At 39.3% G+C, this 13673-nt stretch overlaps 1 protein-coding gene across 7 annotated transcripts in view; it reads right to left on the reverse strand.

Annotated features, from left to right (window-relative positions):
- RBMS3 (RNA binding motif single stranded interacting protein 3) overlaps nt 1–13673 on the reverse strand; it is an 841063-nt gene that overhangs the window by 24744 nt on the left and 802646 nt on the right. For 5 of the 7 annotated variants that reach the window (XM_055414762.2, XM_055414770.2, XM_055414766.2 and 2 more), the window contains 2 exons: nt 7517–7597; nt 5146–5273 (listed from right to left, as the gene is read on the reverse strand). In XM_055414762.2, the coding sequence (XP_055270737.1) occupies nt 5146–5273; nt 7517–7597 (209 nt within the window). Of the gene's footprint in view, nt 1–5141; nt 5274–7516; nt 7598–13673 lie in introns of those variants that run through there. The other 2 variants (XM_055414768.2, XM_055414765.2) reach the window with 1 other exon arrangement.

Consider the following 13673-nt stretch of genomic DNA (forward strand, 5'->3'; position numbering starts at 1 on the left):
GAAGTTCAAAGCAATACAATCTCACCTCAAGAAACAAGAAAAATCTGAAACAACCTAAACTTACGCCTACAGCAACTAGAGAAAGAACAAAAAACACAATCCACAGTTAGTAGAAGAAAAGGAATCATAAAGATCAGAGGAGAAGTAAATGAAACAATATCAGAAAAGATAAACAAACTGATAAAATGTTAGACTCATCAAGAAAAAAACGAAGAGGGCTCGAATCAATAAAATTACAATCAGAAGAAGTTACAGTGGATACCACAGAAATACAAAGGATAAGCAACTACCATAAGCAACTATAGGCCAATAAAATGGACAACCTAGAAGAAATGGACAAATTCTTAGAAAGGTACAATCTCCCTAAATTGAACCATGAAGAAACTGAAAATATGAACAGACCAATCATAAGTCCTGAAATTGAAACTGTGATTAAAAAACTCTCAAGAAACAAAAGTCCAGGACCGATGACTTCACAAGCAAATTCTATCAAACATTTATAGAAGACTTAATGGCTATTCTGGAACTATTCCAAAAAATTGCAGAGGAAGGAACACTCCCAAGCTCACTGCATGAGATCACCATCACCCTGATACCAAAACCAGATAATGGTACCATAAAAACAGAAAAGTACAGGCCCATATCACTGATGAACATAGATGCAAACTCATAAAATACTAGATAGCAAACTGAATCCAACAATATATTAAAAGATCATAAACCAGGATCCAGTGGGATGTATCTTAGGGTTTCAAGGGTTTCTTTGATATATGCAAATCAATCAATGAATTGAAGAATAAGAACCATATGATCATCTCAATAGATGCAGAAAAGTTTTTGACAAAATTCAACACCCATTTATGATGAAAACTCTGCAGAAAGTGGGCATAGAGGAAACATACCTCGACATAATAAGGTCTATAGATGCCAAACCTACTGCTGACATCATACTCAGAGGAAATGCTTTCAGTGTCTCATCATTAAGATCAGGAACAAGAAAAGGATGTCCACTCTCATCACTTTCATTCCACAAGTTTTGGAAGTTCTAGATATATTAGTCAGAGAATAAAAAGAAATAAAAGGAATCCACATTAGAAAATAAGTAAAATTATCACTCTTTGCAGATAAGATGATACTAAGCATAGAAAATCCTAAAGACTTTATCAGGAAACTACTAGAGCTCACCAGTGATTTCGTTAAAGTAGAATACAAAATCAATACACAGAAATCTGTTTCATTCCTATACACTAATAAGGAAAGATGGAGAAATTAAGGAAACACTTCCTTTTACCATCACATCAAAAATAATAAAATACCTGGGAATAAATTTACCTAATGAAGCAAAAGACCTGTACTCCAACACTTTGATGAAAGAAATTGAGGATGACATTAACAGATGAAGATATATATATATATATATATATATATATACCATGTTCTTGAATTGGAAGAATCAATATTGTCAAAATCACTATGTTTCCCAAGACAATATTCAGATTCAATGCAATGCCTATCAAATTATCAATAGCATTTTTATAGAACTAGAACAAAAAAGCAATCTTAAAACTTGTATGGAGACATTAAAGGCCCCAAGTAGTCAAAGCCACCTGGAGAAAGAAAAAAGAAGCTGGAGGAATCAGGCTCCCTGACTTCAGACTACACTGCACAGCTACAGTGTGGTACTGGCACAGAAGCAGAAATGAAGATCAGTGGAACAGGAGAGAAAGCCCAGAAGTAAACCCATGCACTGTGATCAATTAATCTAGGACAAAGGAGGCAAGGCTTTACAATGGGTAAAAAACAGTCTCTTCAATAAATGATGCTGGGAACACTGGAAAGCTACATGTAAAAGAACAAAATTAGAACACTATTTAATACCATACACAAAAACAACTCAAAATGGATTAAAGACAGAGATGTAAGACCGTATACTATAAAACCCTTAGCAGAAAGCATAGGAAGAACACTCAGACATAAATTGCAGCAATATCTTTTTTGGTCCATCTCCTGAAATAACAGATGTAAAAAGCAAATATAAATAAAGCAGCTATATGCCAATAAAATGGACAACCTACAAAAAAATGGACAAATTCTTAGAAAGGTACAATCTTCTCATATTGAACCGTGATGGTTTAATGAGGCCTAATAAAACTCAAAAGTTCTTACATAGCAAAGTAAACCGTAAACAAAATAAAAAGACGATGCAAAGAATGAGAGAAAATATTTGCAAAAGATGTGGCCAAAAAGGGATTAGTTTCTAAAGTATATAAATGACTCATGCAGCTCAATATAAAAAATAACAAAACAACCCAATCAAAAAATGTGCAGAAGACCTACATTGGTGTTTCTCCAAAGAAGACAGATGGATGGCCAAGAGGCACATGAAAAGATGCTCAACATTGTTCACTATTAGAGAAATGCAAATAAAAACTACAATGAATATCACCTCACATCTGGCAGAATGGCCATCATCAAAAGTCTAGAAACAATAAGAGGAGAGGGTGTGAAGAAAACCCTCTTACACTCTTGGTGGGAATGTAAATTGATACAGCCACTGTGGAAAACAATATGGATATTTCTTTAAAAACTAAATACAGAACTACCATATGACCCAACAATCCCAATCCTAGGCTTATATCCAGAGAAAAGCATGGTTCAAAAATATATATGCATCCCAGTGTTCACTACAGCTGTTTACAATAGCTAAGACATAGAAGCAATCTTAATGTCCACCTACAGATGAATGGATAAGGAGGATGCATATATATACACAGTGGAACATTACCCAGCTATTAAAAAGAGGAAAAAAACTATTTGCAGCAACATGCCAGAACCGGAGATTATCATACTAAGTGAAGCAAGTCAGAGTGAGAAGGACAAATAGCATATGATGTAGTTTAGCACAATCTAAACAAATGATAAAAATGAACCTATTTATAAAACAGAAACAGACTCACAGACTTAGTAAACTTATGGTTACCAAAGGGGAAAATGGTGGCAGGGGGAGGGATAAATTGGGAGTTTGGTATGGACATATACATATACATATTTAAAACAGATAAGGAACAGGGACCTACTGTATAGCACAGGGAGATCTACTCAATATCCTATGATAACCTACATGGAAAAGAATTTGAAAAAGAATAGATATATGTGTAAGTAAAACTCAGTCACTTTGCTGTACACTTGAAACTAACACAACAGTGTCATTCAACTATACTGCAATATAAAATAAAAATTAAAAACCTAATAAAAAAACCAAAATGCATTATTTGCTATAGGTATTTCCTGAAAGTTTTATATATTATATATATATACATAAATCATTATATAATATTGATAGTAGTAGTAGCAGTAATGATAAAGCACTGCTGCTGCTGAGTCGCTTCCGTCGTGTCTGACTCTGTGCGACCCCACAGACAGCAGCCCACCAGGCTCCTCTGTCCCTGGGATTCTCCAGGCAAGAACACTGGAGTGGGTTGCCATTTCCTTCTCCAATGCATGAAAGTGAAAAGTGAAAGTGAAGTCGCTCAGTCGTGTCTGACCTTTAGCAACCCCATGGACTGCAGCCTACCAGGCTCCTGTGTCCATGGGATTTTCCAGGCAAGAGTACTGGAGTGGGTTGCTATTTCCTTCTCCGGTAGTCACCTGGAAACCATTTATTAACTAATTAAACCCTAAATCCATGCAGAAAAGATAAAATAATACCTTGTATTTGTAAGGTTAAGTCATATTCTAGCACCAGGGTCCCCAACCCCCAGGTCATGGACTAGCACCAGTCCATGGTCTGTTAGGAACCGGTCTGCACAGCAGTAGGTGAGTGGCAAACGAAGCTTCATCTGTATTTATAGCCATTCCCATTGCCCCAGAAGGGACCATCTAGTTGCAGGAAGACAAGCTCAGGGTTCTCACTGATTTTGCATTATGATGAGTTGTGTAAATATATGACAGTGTGATAATAATAGAAATAAAGTACACAGTAAATGTAATGTACTTGAATCATCCCCAAACCACCCCGTCGCTGCCCCTCCCCACAAAACCAGTCTCCAGTGCCAAAAAGGTTGGGGACTGTTACTGTAGCACATTTAATTTGGAGGGTCTACTTTAGAAGTGAAACCACGTACAGAAGGTGCCATTAACGTGATTAAATCTTTCAACAACAAACGAATCTCTAAATGTGAATTGAGAGGAAAGAAAACTTATGATCAAGAAATGAGCACCACTCATTTGCACCACTCTTCTGCACACAGGAAGAGTCTTTGGGAATTCTCTATCCACCAGGGCTTTGATCATTACCTACAAAGTAGAACAGTTACCATGAGAGAACTTCTGTATATAGACTGAAGTTCTGTTAATTCCTTTGGTTTCAATCAAAACCACTCAAATTTTAATCTCCATGATACTCCACACAAAGCCAACTGTACTTGGCTTTCTAAGTGACTTAAGGCTTGTCAGCAGTAATTCTGACTCCCTGATTTTTGCTTTGCCATTTAATTCCTGAATGTCTCTACTCCATATGGTTTTCTATTTCACCATACTCATTTTCATAAACTGTTTTACTGGGTAAGCTTGAAGCACTCTTGCCAGGGGCATGTTGCTGTCTTCATTTAAGAATGATGACACCAAGAACACAGTGCAGGCACACTATGCAGTTTCAAGTGGGAACACTGCAGTTTTTCCAAAAATATGCATGATAGAATTTTTTTGTAAAAATGGCTACAATGCCCCTCCCTTTTGGTAGTGAATTCCTACATTATCTTTGGGGTTGGCCACATGATTTGCTTTGGCCTATGGGACTGAAAACATGCTGGTCATCTGGGCACCCTCTCTGGCTGTTCTCTGAATTCTGAGACTTCCACGGTCAGCATCACCTGGCTCCATGTTATCCATCCCACACCCATCAGATGACCGACACCCAGAAGCAGAACTGTGTGCCCAGATGCTCACACAAGCCCAGTCAAGAGCAGAAGAAGCATTTGCCTGAGGTTCGCCCAAATGCCAACCCGCAGAATCATGAACTAAATGAATGTCTGTCACTGACTTTGGCATGGTCTCTACTGAGCTAAAGCTAGCAGATGCCACACGAGAGGGTGAAGTCCAGATGGCAGATCTGCAGGGACAGAGCTTAGCATGGCCAGGACTTACTTGGACTGTTGGTAGGAATACGCAGATGCATGCTCGCTGGCTGTGTCCACTGCTATCTGCTGCTGCTGACCACTCGTGTCCTGGGACGAAGGTGCCACTGTCTGGGGAGAGGTATCAGCCACAACACCCTGTGGAGGCAACAGGGACATAGAACCTCACTGGCTTGAGCAGAAGGGATTTTTGCAGATGGACAGGGCATATACCTGTGCTATCTGGCATTGGGCTTGCATAGAGTTGCACTCGGCTACATAAACCCACAATAAACACCAGGAGAAAAACCACAGAACTCATTTGCGGAATTTACCTCCATGTGTCACCAAGAAGACTTGCCATCAGAAGACCCTGTAGCAGCCAAATGATCAAGAAGTCATTTTGCCTGAAGTTAGAACTTTTAAATTGCAGTTGCCTATAGCCATACTAGATAATAATTCCTTAATTAAAAAAGAACGTGCAGAATTCCTATAAAAACTTCTACATTTGAGCATTTTCCTGGGAATAAATTTCTCTACCCTGTCTCTATGATCTGGCAAAACAATGGACCTTACTATTAATAGAAATCTATATTAAGGTTTGGAATTCTTCTAAAAGGACATTGTCAAATACGCTTTCCCTTAAGGAATTTGATTTGTTTTATTTACTTTTATTTTCCTCAACATGAACTGGGATTCAGTTAGAGGTTTCAGAGAAAGAAACAAACATCCTTAGTTGTGATTTGCTCCTTCCTTTAGCCTTTTGATGGCTCCTTTTTCTCACAGATGCCAACAGGAATGGATTTTTTGAGTTGGTCCTCACTCAGAAGTTATGTTTGGTTCTGAGAAAGGTTTGGTAGTTAGTCAGCCTAGGAAGGGAATCCATATCACTACATTCTCCTGGTTGTACTTATAGCCTTGGACTTCTGCAGAGATACAGGCTTTTGATCAATGTACTGTCCTTAACAAAAGCTCCCTGAAATTGCTCCTCAAAATGTGAAAATTCTCCCTTTATGAATTCAATATTTTTTCACCCCTAATATACTATTTGGTATTACACAGTTTTTGGAGTTTCCTACCTGCATTGACTTGTATGAATACTGGTGAATTTTCAGTGAGTGTTTTTACATAGAAAATGAATCAGTGCTTTCCATTATAAGCACAACTCAAGGCAATATATCAGGGTATACTTATATAGTTCTTAGTGATATACTTCTTTTTAAATCTCAGATTTATTGATATAATTAGACTGTTTCCAATAATAAATACTCTCAAGCGTGTCTCCTTGTTTTAGAGTCCTCAAAAACCTCAAATTCTGTGGATAAGCACACACATTTGGTGTCCAGCGTGAGGAGCAGCAACGGCATGAACTCCAGGGGAGTCCCAGCTGATGGAAGAAACCCACTGTGACCCTAACAGCAAATGTGCATCGGGAGAAGGTGAAGGGGGACTGGGAGCAGAGAGAAGTCTAGACCTCCAAATTCTTACCACCGTCCACGTAGCCCCATGCCCCACCTATCCAGTATCTTTCTGCTCTGTCCAGTTAAACAGTGTATAGAGGAAATGGATTCAGCCCAATGGAAAGAGAGGAGAGGAGAAAGCTTCCAGCAAGGCCAACGTGACTGTTACTCATGGTCTGCACCAACCAGAGTGGTACAAGTTCTCCTCCATTGTCTGCAGGCTGTCACAGTCCCATCAAGGTTCACTGGTGACAGCAGTGGTCCTTCATCTTTGGTTCACAAAAGAATCACCTGGCATCCTCTAAAAATTCTCAGGTCCAGTCCACACCCTGGACCACATCAGAATCTCTGGCAATAGGACCGAGGCGTCACTATTTTTAAAAAAATCTTGAAATAATTTCAACGTGCAGAAAAATTTGAGAACCAGGGCTCTAATCCAGTCCCTCTTAATTTTTAACGTGCGCCTTGATCCTTAAGGGCTCTTGTGAAAATGCAAATTCTAATTCGGTAGATCCAGGTAGAGTCTGAAAGTCTGTATTTCTAACAGGTGCTGCTGCTCATGTTGGCTGAGGAAGCGCCCTTGGAGTAACAGGGCATCAGAGAACTGGCTTATTCAAAAGGCTTCAAATGTTTCCCTTCCTCTTTCTGATTGTTTGTGGCTCCCATTTGATGGAGTAGTTATTTGATCTTTGGTCTTTTCTCTCAGCATAAAAATGGCATTCTTCTGAGACCTGGATACCAAATTTGCTTGTGTCCTATGCAAAGCAAGGGAAAGGCATGTTCAAGTAAAGTCCATACTTTCACAGAGTGAGCTTTCAACTGCAAACTTTCAAGCAGCACAAAAATCACAACTATGGATTTGGGGGGTTTACAGTGGAGCCTGGTGCATGAGGCTGAGATTTATCTGCTCTAACCTCGTTCTGTAAGAAGAGATGGACTTACTTCAATGGAAACAGCTGTCGGAGGCACAGGCGTGTACTGGGGGATGTAGGTCCCTTGCATAGGAGCCGCGGCAGTCATGTACTGGAGGAAATCAAAGAGAAATGCAGGTGAACTTGGGCATGCGGCCGGCGAGAACAGTGATAGCACATAAGACTTTTCCATGTGTGGCCCCCACCAATGTGTGATTAAACTTAAAGTCTATTTTGACCGAAAATAATGCAGTTTCTAGCAGTATAGAATAGCCATCTCTTATTGATTCAGAACCAACAGGAGCCCACATCTCCGACATGAGCACAAGTTCATTCTTCCCACCCCCTCATGTTTTTCTTCTGAACACTACATTAGCTCCCAGACATCTCACTTTCACATCCAAAACACAAATGCCTGCCAGGTGGGCAGGGATGACCTCTGTTTTTTCCTCCATTTTACTGCTAGCACATAGTAGGCTCTCAACAGATTATTTGTTGAATGAATAAATCATATTATGAAAAATAATTCTTTTCTAAGTAAAATAAAGAGGGATAATGTAAGAAATACTTATCTCCCAGCAATCACAGTTGGCAGATGTTTTCAATTCTTTTGTCATTTAATAGCTTTTTTTTAATAAAGGAAATACTCCAGGTCATGCTGAAACTGCCTTTTCCTCCTCCCTCAATACTGTCACTGCCAGTATTTCCGTTTCCACTCCTTTAATTCTCCAAATTTTCTTCATCTCAATGAATGATACAATAGTTCAATCACTTTTCACTAAGTTGTAGGATTCAGTAAAATATGTGTTGGGGATAGCATGTATTTTGGCAACAAAAAATTGAAGACGCAGAAAAATTATATGCCCACCTCTGTAAGCACAAAGCATGGCCCATATTCCTGTTTCTAATATACATATCCTCTGAAAAGTTGAAGTTCTTCTCTTTTGAGAATGGAATCTTCCATGGTATCAACTATATTTCTGAGTTTCTAAACTTGATCATCGCAAAATTTCAGAGCTAGAATCATCTGATGAAAACAAGACTTCTCAAAACACAGTTTCATTGAAACAATTCATATGGAAACGACAAGCCCATGATTCTTTATTCTTCTAAAGTCGCTACTTTCACATAAGAAGGGCACCCATAAATACACAAAATCTAAATTACAATGTTATGTATTGATAGATATGTTCAGTATCCAAGAGCCATGATAATTCTGAATCCAGGGAAATATCTGAGTGGAGATTGGCTCATCAGATGTTGTTTACTATTCATGGAGAAATAGAGCAACTCCGGACAAATGCTTCTCCATCCTGAACGAGCACTGTCCTACTAATTCTGTTTGCTGAAAATAGAGACAACCTTAGTAAAGCAACCCTAAATCAAACAAGCCAAACTGCTGCCTGTAATCCGTGTGTTACTGCTGATAACAACTGCGTGCAATTCCTATCAGTACAAAAACAACCTTGTAATGTGGACTAAGGACAACTGTCTGCAAGGCTTGGGGATATTACTAATTTAGCTTCATAGCTAAAAATCATCAGAGATTTCTGCACCTCATTCTCTGTGCTCTCACAGAGTTCATCACTCTTCTATTAAAATCATCCAGGCTCTCATTTTCCTAAAGGCATGGGCCAAGTGTTACGTATGGCTGCATCTTCCAACACCTAACGCTGTGCCTGGTACTTAGTAGAATAACTGTTCAGTGGCCGAATAAAAAGGCTATGAGAAGAAAGTCTTCCATTTCCAATTACACGTCTTGTATGCCTCTTAGCCATTAATCATTCTGAATTCTGTATAGAGAATTCCCCACCCCTATAAAGTGTTCATATAACCTTTAAACAAATACATTAACCCACTCTGCTCATCACTGTCCCTGTGTCCTTAGACAGTTACTCAGGGATCCAACTGCTGTCAATTTTTCAAAAAAGTACAGACCTCTGGAATCATTTCAGCAAATATTATTTCATATCTAGCACACATGGCAAGTGTCTGCTTTGCCAACAAAACTGTCTCAGAAAGTGTTGGAGGTAACAGTTCCTTGGCCATTTCAGATGGGTGGTTTGCTTATGTCCTACAGGTTTTAAGCATCTCTTAATTTACTATTACCTACACTTTTTTTTTTTTTTAGAATGTTAGCTCAGCTGGGAAAAAAAAGCTTTCTGTGTTTCAGTGCATTTGAGCAATTCTGCATAATGTGGCCTCTTGGATGTGACTGCGTGCATGCTCAGTCGTGTCCAACTCTCTGCAACCCTGTGGACTATAATCCGTCAGGCTCCTCCATGCATGGGATTTTCCCAGCAAGAATACTGGTGCAGGTTGCTATTTCCTTCTCCAGGGAACCTTCCCAACCCAGGGCCTGAACCCATGTCTCTTGCATCTCCTGCATTGGCAGGTGGATTCTTTTCCACTGGTGCCACCTGGAAAGCTCTCTTTGCTATAGACATAGAATTTCAAAACTCTGAGAAATCAGGTTTTACAGAAGCCTTCTGAAAGGGGACTTTAAATCAGTTTCTAAAACTTTTTCTCTTTAGCACCTGCTGATTTTGCTTAAAACTAGTCCTCTAAAGAATATACTTTGGAAAAAGTTTCTTTAATTAGATATCAAAAATCCTAGTAGATGTGTAGAGAGTGGGAATATATTTTTACCGATAGAGTTAATACTCTTTGTGGCTCATGGTCTACGCTTTGGTCACGGTTTTCCAAGAGGTACAACACAACAGTCAAAGGATACTCCCCCACTGATCTTGGTATTTTTTATGCCAGAGGTAGTAATTCCAAACTTTGCAATGGTCATCAGTGACTGTGGGTGTCCTTTTTATAAGAAGGCAGTGTCACTGGATACTGCCTGACCCACCCCTGCTCCAGTGTCCACATCGCTAAGAAGAACTTTCTGTGAATCAGACATAGGGATATGGGCTGGGCCCATACAGAGCGCTATTCATGACTTCACATGAGAATCCACCTCACTTTCAGACCTCTTGTGCCAAACTAGGGTTCTCAAGCAGTGTAGTTAGTGGAAAGCATTTTGTGTGATTCTTTTGTATAAGTTTCTTGAAATCATGCAAAGTTATCCAAAACCTCATCTTTGTTCTGTTCAGTAGAAGGAATCAGTAAATCTTCATACCTTCCATGGCATTTGATGAAGTTATGAAAGTAGTCAAAACTGAAGTGCTCATAGTTTAAATTCTCGGGCATCTTCTCTTCAGAACAATGCTGAGTTAGCAGGATGGCTCACCCATTTACATACTGACAAGCTGGGATATACTGTGAGCGCACTCCAGTTCTGTTGATGTAGGAGTGAGTCCACTCTTCAGTCAGCTTCATGACTTTTGAAATAAAATCCTGAGTCTCCATGATCATGACTGTGTGTGTGTGCTTTAGTCGCTCAGTAGTGTACGACTCTTTGCGACCCCATGGACTGTAGCCCTCCGGGCTCCTCTGTCCATGGGAGTTCTCCAGGCAAGAATCCTGGAGTGGGTCGCCATGCCCTCCTCCAGCAGATCTTCCCAACCCAGGGACTGAACCCAGGTCTCATGCACTGCATGCATATTCTCTACCATCTGAGCCACCAGGGGAGCCCATGGCCATGTATAATATGCCAACTTAAAAAAGTAACTTTAATAATTGGAGTTCCAATTAAGAAATATAGAATAACAATGCCTTGGTTAACATTTTATTGTCATTTCATTTCCATAGATTTTTAATTTTTACCTTATACTCTGAATACCTAATTTTTGTCTAGAAGAGCTACTAACCCTTATGCTTATTTTATAATTTAACTTTATGCTGCTCTTCTGAACAGAACTTATAGACAATTTTTAGTATAAATGCAATCAGCTCAGTTCAGTGTGTCATATATTTTTTATTTAAAAGAAAAAGCTTTCTGGTTGCTTTTTTTTTTTTTTTGGTGTCACAGAAAATCTAACAGAGCTAGAGAATGTTGTTTTAAAATTAGGGACAGGCTTATTTTAAATAAGTCAAAGCTATGGAGTTTTATACTCTGTAAGATTATTATTATTTCTCAATAAACTTTTGCAGTAAAACTTTTCTGTGGTAGACATATTTTCTAGGGTAAAGCTTCAAGATGTGACAAGACTTGTAAAATTAGGCACAGGAGCTTATAGGAAATGGCTACAGCCATGTGCAAGATCAACTCTCAGCTCTGGGTAACTGGTAGAAATACCTCTGAACTTCCTCTGCAAGCATTCCATTTGGTTTCCTTAAGAGCAAAGATAAACTACAGTCAGAATTTATAATGCAGGCTGCACAAATATGGTTTAGATCTTAGTGCCTAAGACTGCTTTCTTTTTATCCAGCTAATAAATGACAAAAACCTAAGAACCTGTGATATAAAAACTCTGCTCTTTGACTTCAGACATTTCTGTGGATTACTTATTAAAACCAAAACAAGAATGGATGTCTATCCTTTAAGCTAATTTAGTTTACTGTTTTTTCTCAAAAAATAGAAAATATCTTTCATGAGTACAAATTACTCTGTTTCTTTTTTTTTTTGGATACAATGGCTGATGGGAACCATATTACAATGAGATGGTATAGATAAAATGGATAAATCCATATATTTCCCTGTTGGTGGCAGCTTAAATTTTAACATTCCATGGATAAGTCTTCTTTTTTGGTAAACAGGTTGATGATTTTCACATATTCTGAAAGTACTGGGTTTTCACATGGCGTATGCTGGAAACCCAAATAGCCATTTTCAAACCCACAGAATAAATTCCAGACTCCATCACTTGTTCCAAGAAGTCTAGACACTGCATCACCAAGATAGTTACATGAAGAGAGAAAAAAATGATGAAGTTAGAGAGGAATTGTGTTTTTACTTATTTAATTTAGAGCAAAATATTTCTGTTACTATGGACTCGTTGATTATTTCTGAAGAAACAAAAAAATGAAACTCCAAATTTTTAGTCCCTGATTTACTTCCCTCCCAAAGCAAAATAAAATTTTAGGAAGTTTTATATAGTTCCTGATTGCAGACTTTTGCTTTTAATTATCTGTACAGCAAAGGAGTAGCAAGGGAATCCCCACATTTCAATTTTTGAAATTTCCTAAAATAATTAATCAAACTTGCTCATTTGAAGTAACTGTTATATTATGTAGGATCGTAAATGGGTGTGCCTAGTCCTTGCTATGTGAAGTGAAACAGTTAGTTGCTCAAGGGTGTCTGACTCTTTATGACCCCATGGACTGTAGCCCACCAGGCTCCTCTGTTCATGGCATTTTCCAGGCAAGAATGCTGGAGTGGGTTGCTATTTCCTCCTCCAGGGGATCTTCCTGACCCAGGGATAGAACCCAGGTCTCCCACATTGCAGGATTCTTTACCATCTGAGCCAGCTCTTGCTATAACACTCAAACATCAGTGTAACAAACTTCAGCAAGAGTAGTTGTTTGGGTCTTATCAAACTCAGATGGTCACTGACAAGGGTAGAGGGAAGGCAGTTAAGCAGAGAAAGCAGAAATCGGTCCTGGATGACGCTAACAGCCTGAGGCATGGATCACTGTTGGGACCATCTAATACAAAGTTTCCTTTCACAGAAGAAGCTGGAGGATAAAGGAAACAGCCTGAGTGGCTCTGGGGAGGCACAGAGGTACATTAGGTCAAGGTATTCCTAGTACCTGCGTTCCGACAGTTACACTGCTTGGATTTGCAAAATTCTGTCATCTCAGATCCGGGGAGAGAATTAGTACCATTTCACTCGCTTACGTTGGCGAAGTAGTAAAAGCTGCCTGGAGTATAATTCTAGGAATGCCTCTAAATCTGCATGTCACTCGAAGGATGAGAGGCAGTCTGCCGAGAGGAAGACAGCTGAAGAGGGTCTCCTTGAAAGCGAAGAGTGCCCCCACCCACTAACGGGGACATCAGGGATGGACGCCAACGTGGGCCTCGACTGCTCAGTGTTGCCTCTGCGCTTCCACGGCTGCCAATGAGATGCTGGTGAGTAAAGTGGATCCCCACACAGAACATGTATGTTTTTGTAATGATTTGTGTTACTATTAATTTAAAGCCTAGTGACCTTTAAGGTACTAGTGCAGGTACAAGGTAGACAGCTGTGAGTGATAAAATGATTATCCCGAAAGACTAGGCAGATGTGAATACAGATAGCAGCATAGACTTTGCCTCCTAGACGTAAAAGTGCCTGAAGAGGAGAGAACAGAAGACCAGT

This window comes from Moschus berezovskii, chromosome 24, assembly GCF_049115385.1.
Source record: "Moschus berezovskii isolate FMDL1 chromosome 24, NW_MosBer_1.0, whole genome shotgun sequence".
NCBI lineage: Eukaryota > Metazoa > Chordata > Mammalia > Artiodactyla > Moschidae > Moschus > Moschus berezovskii.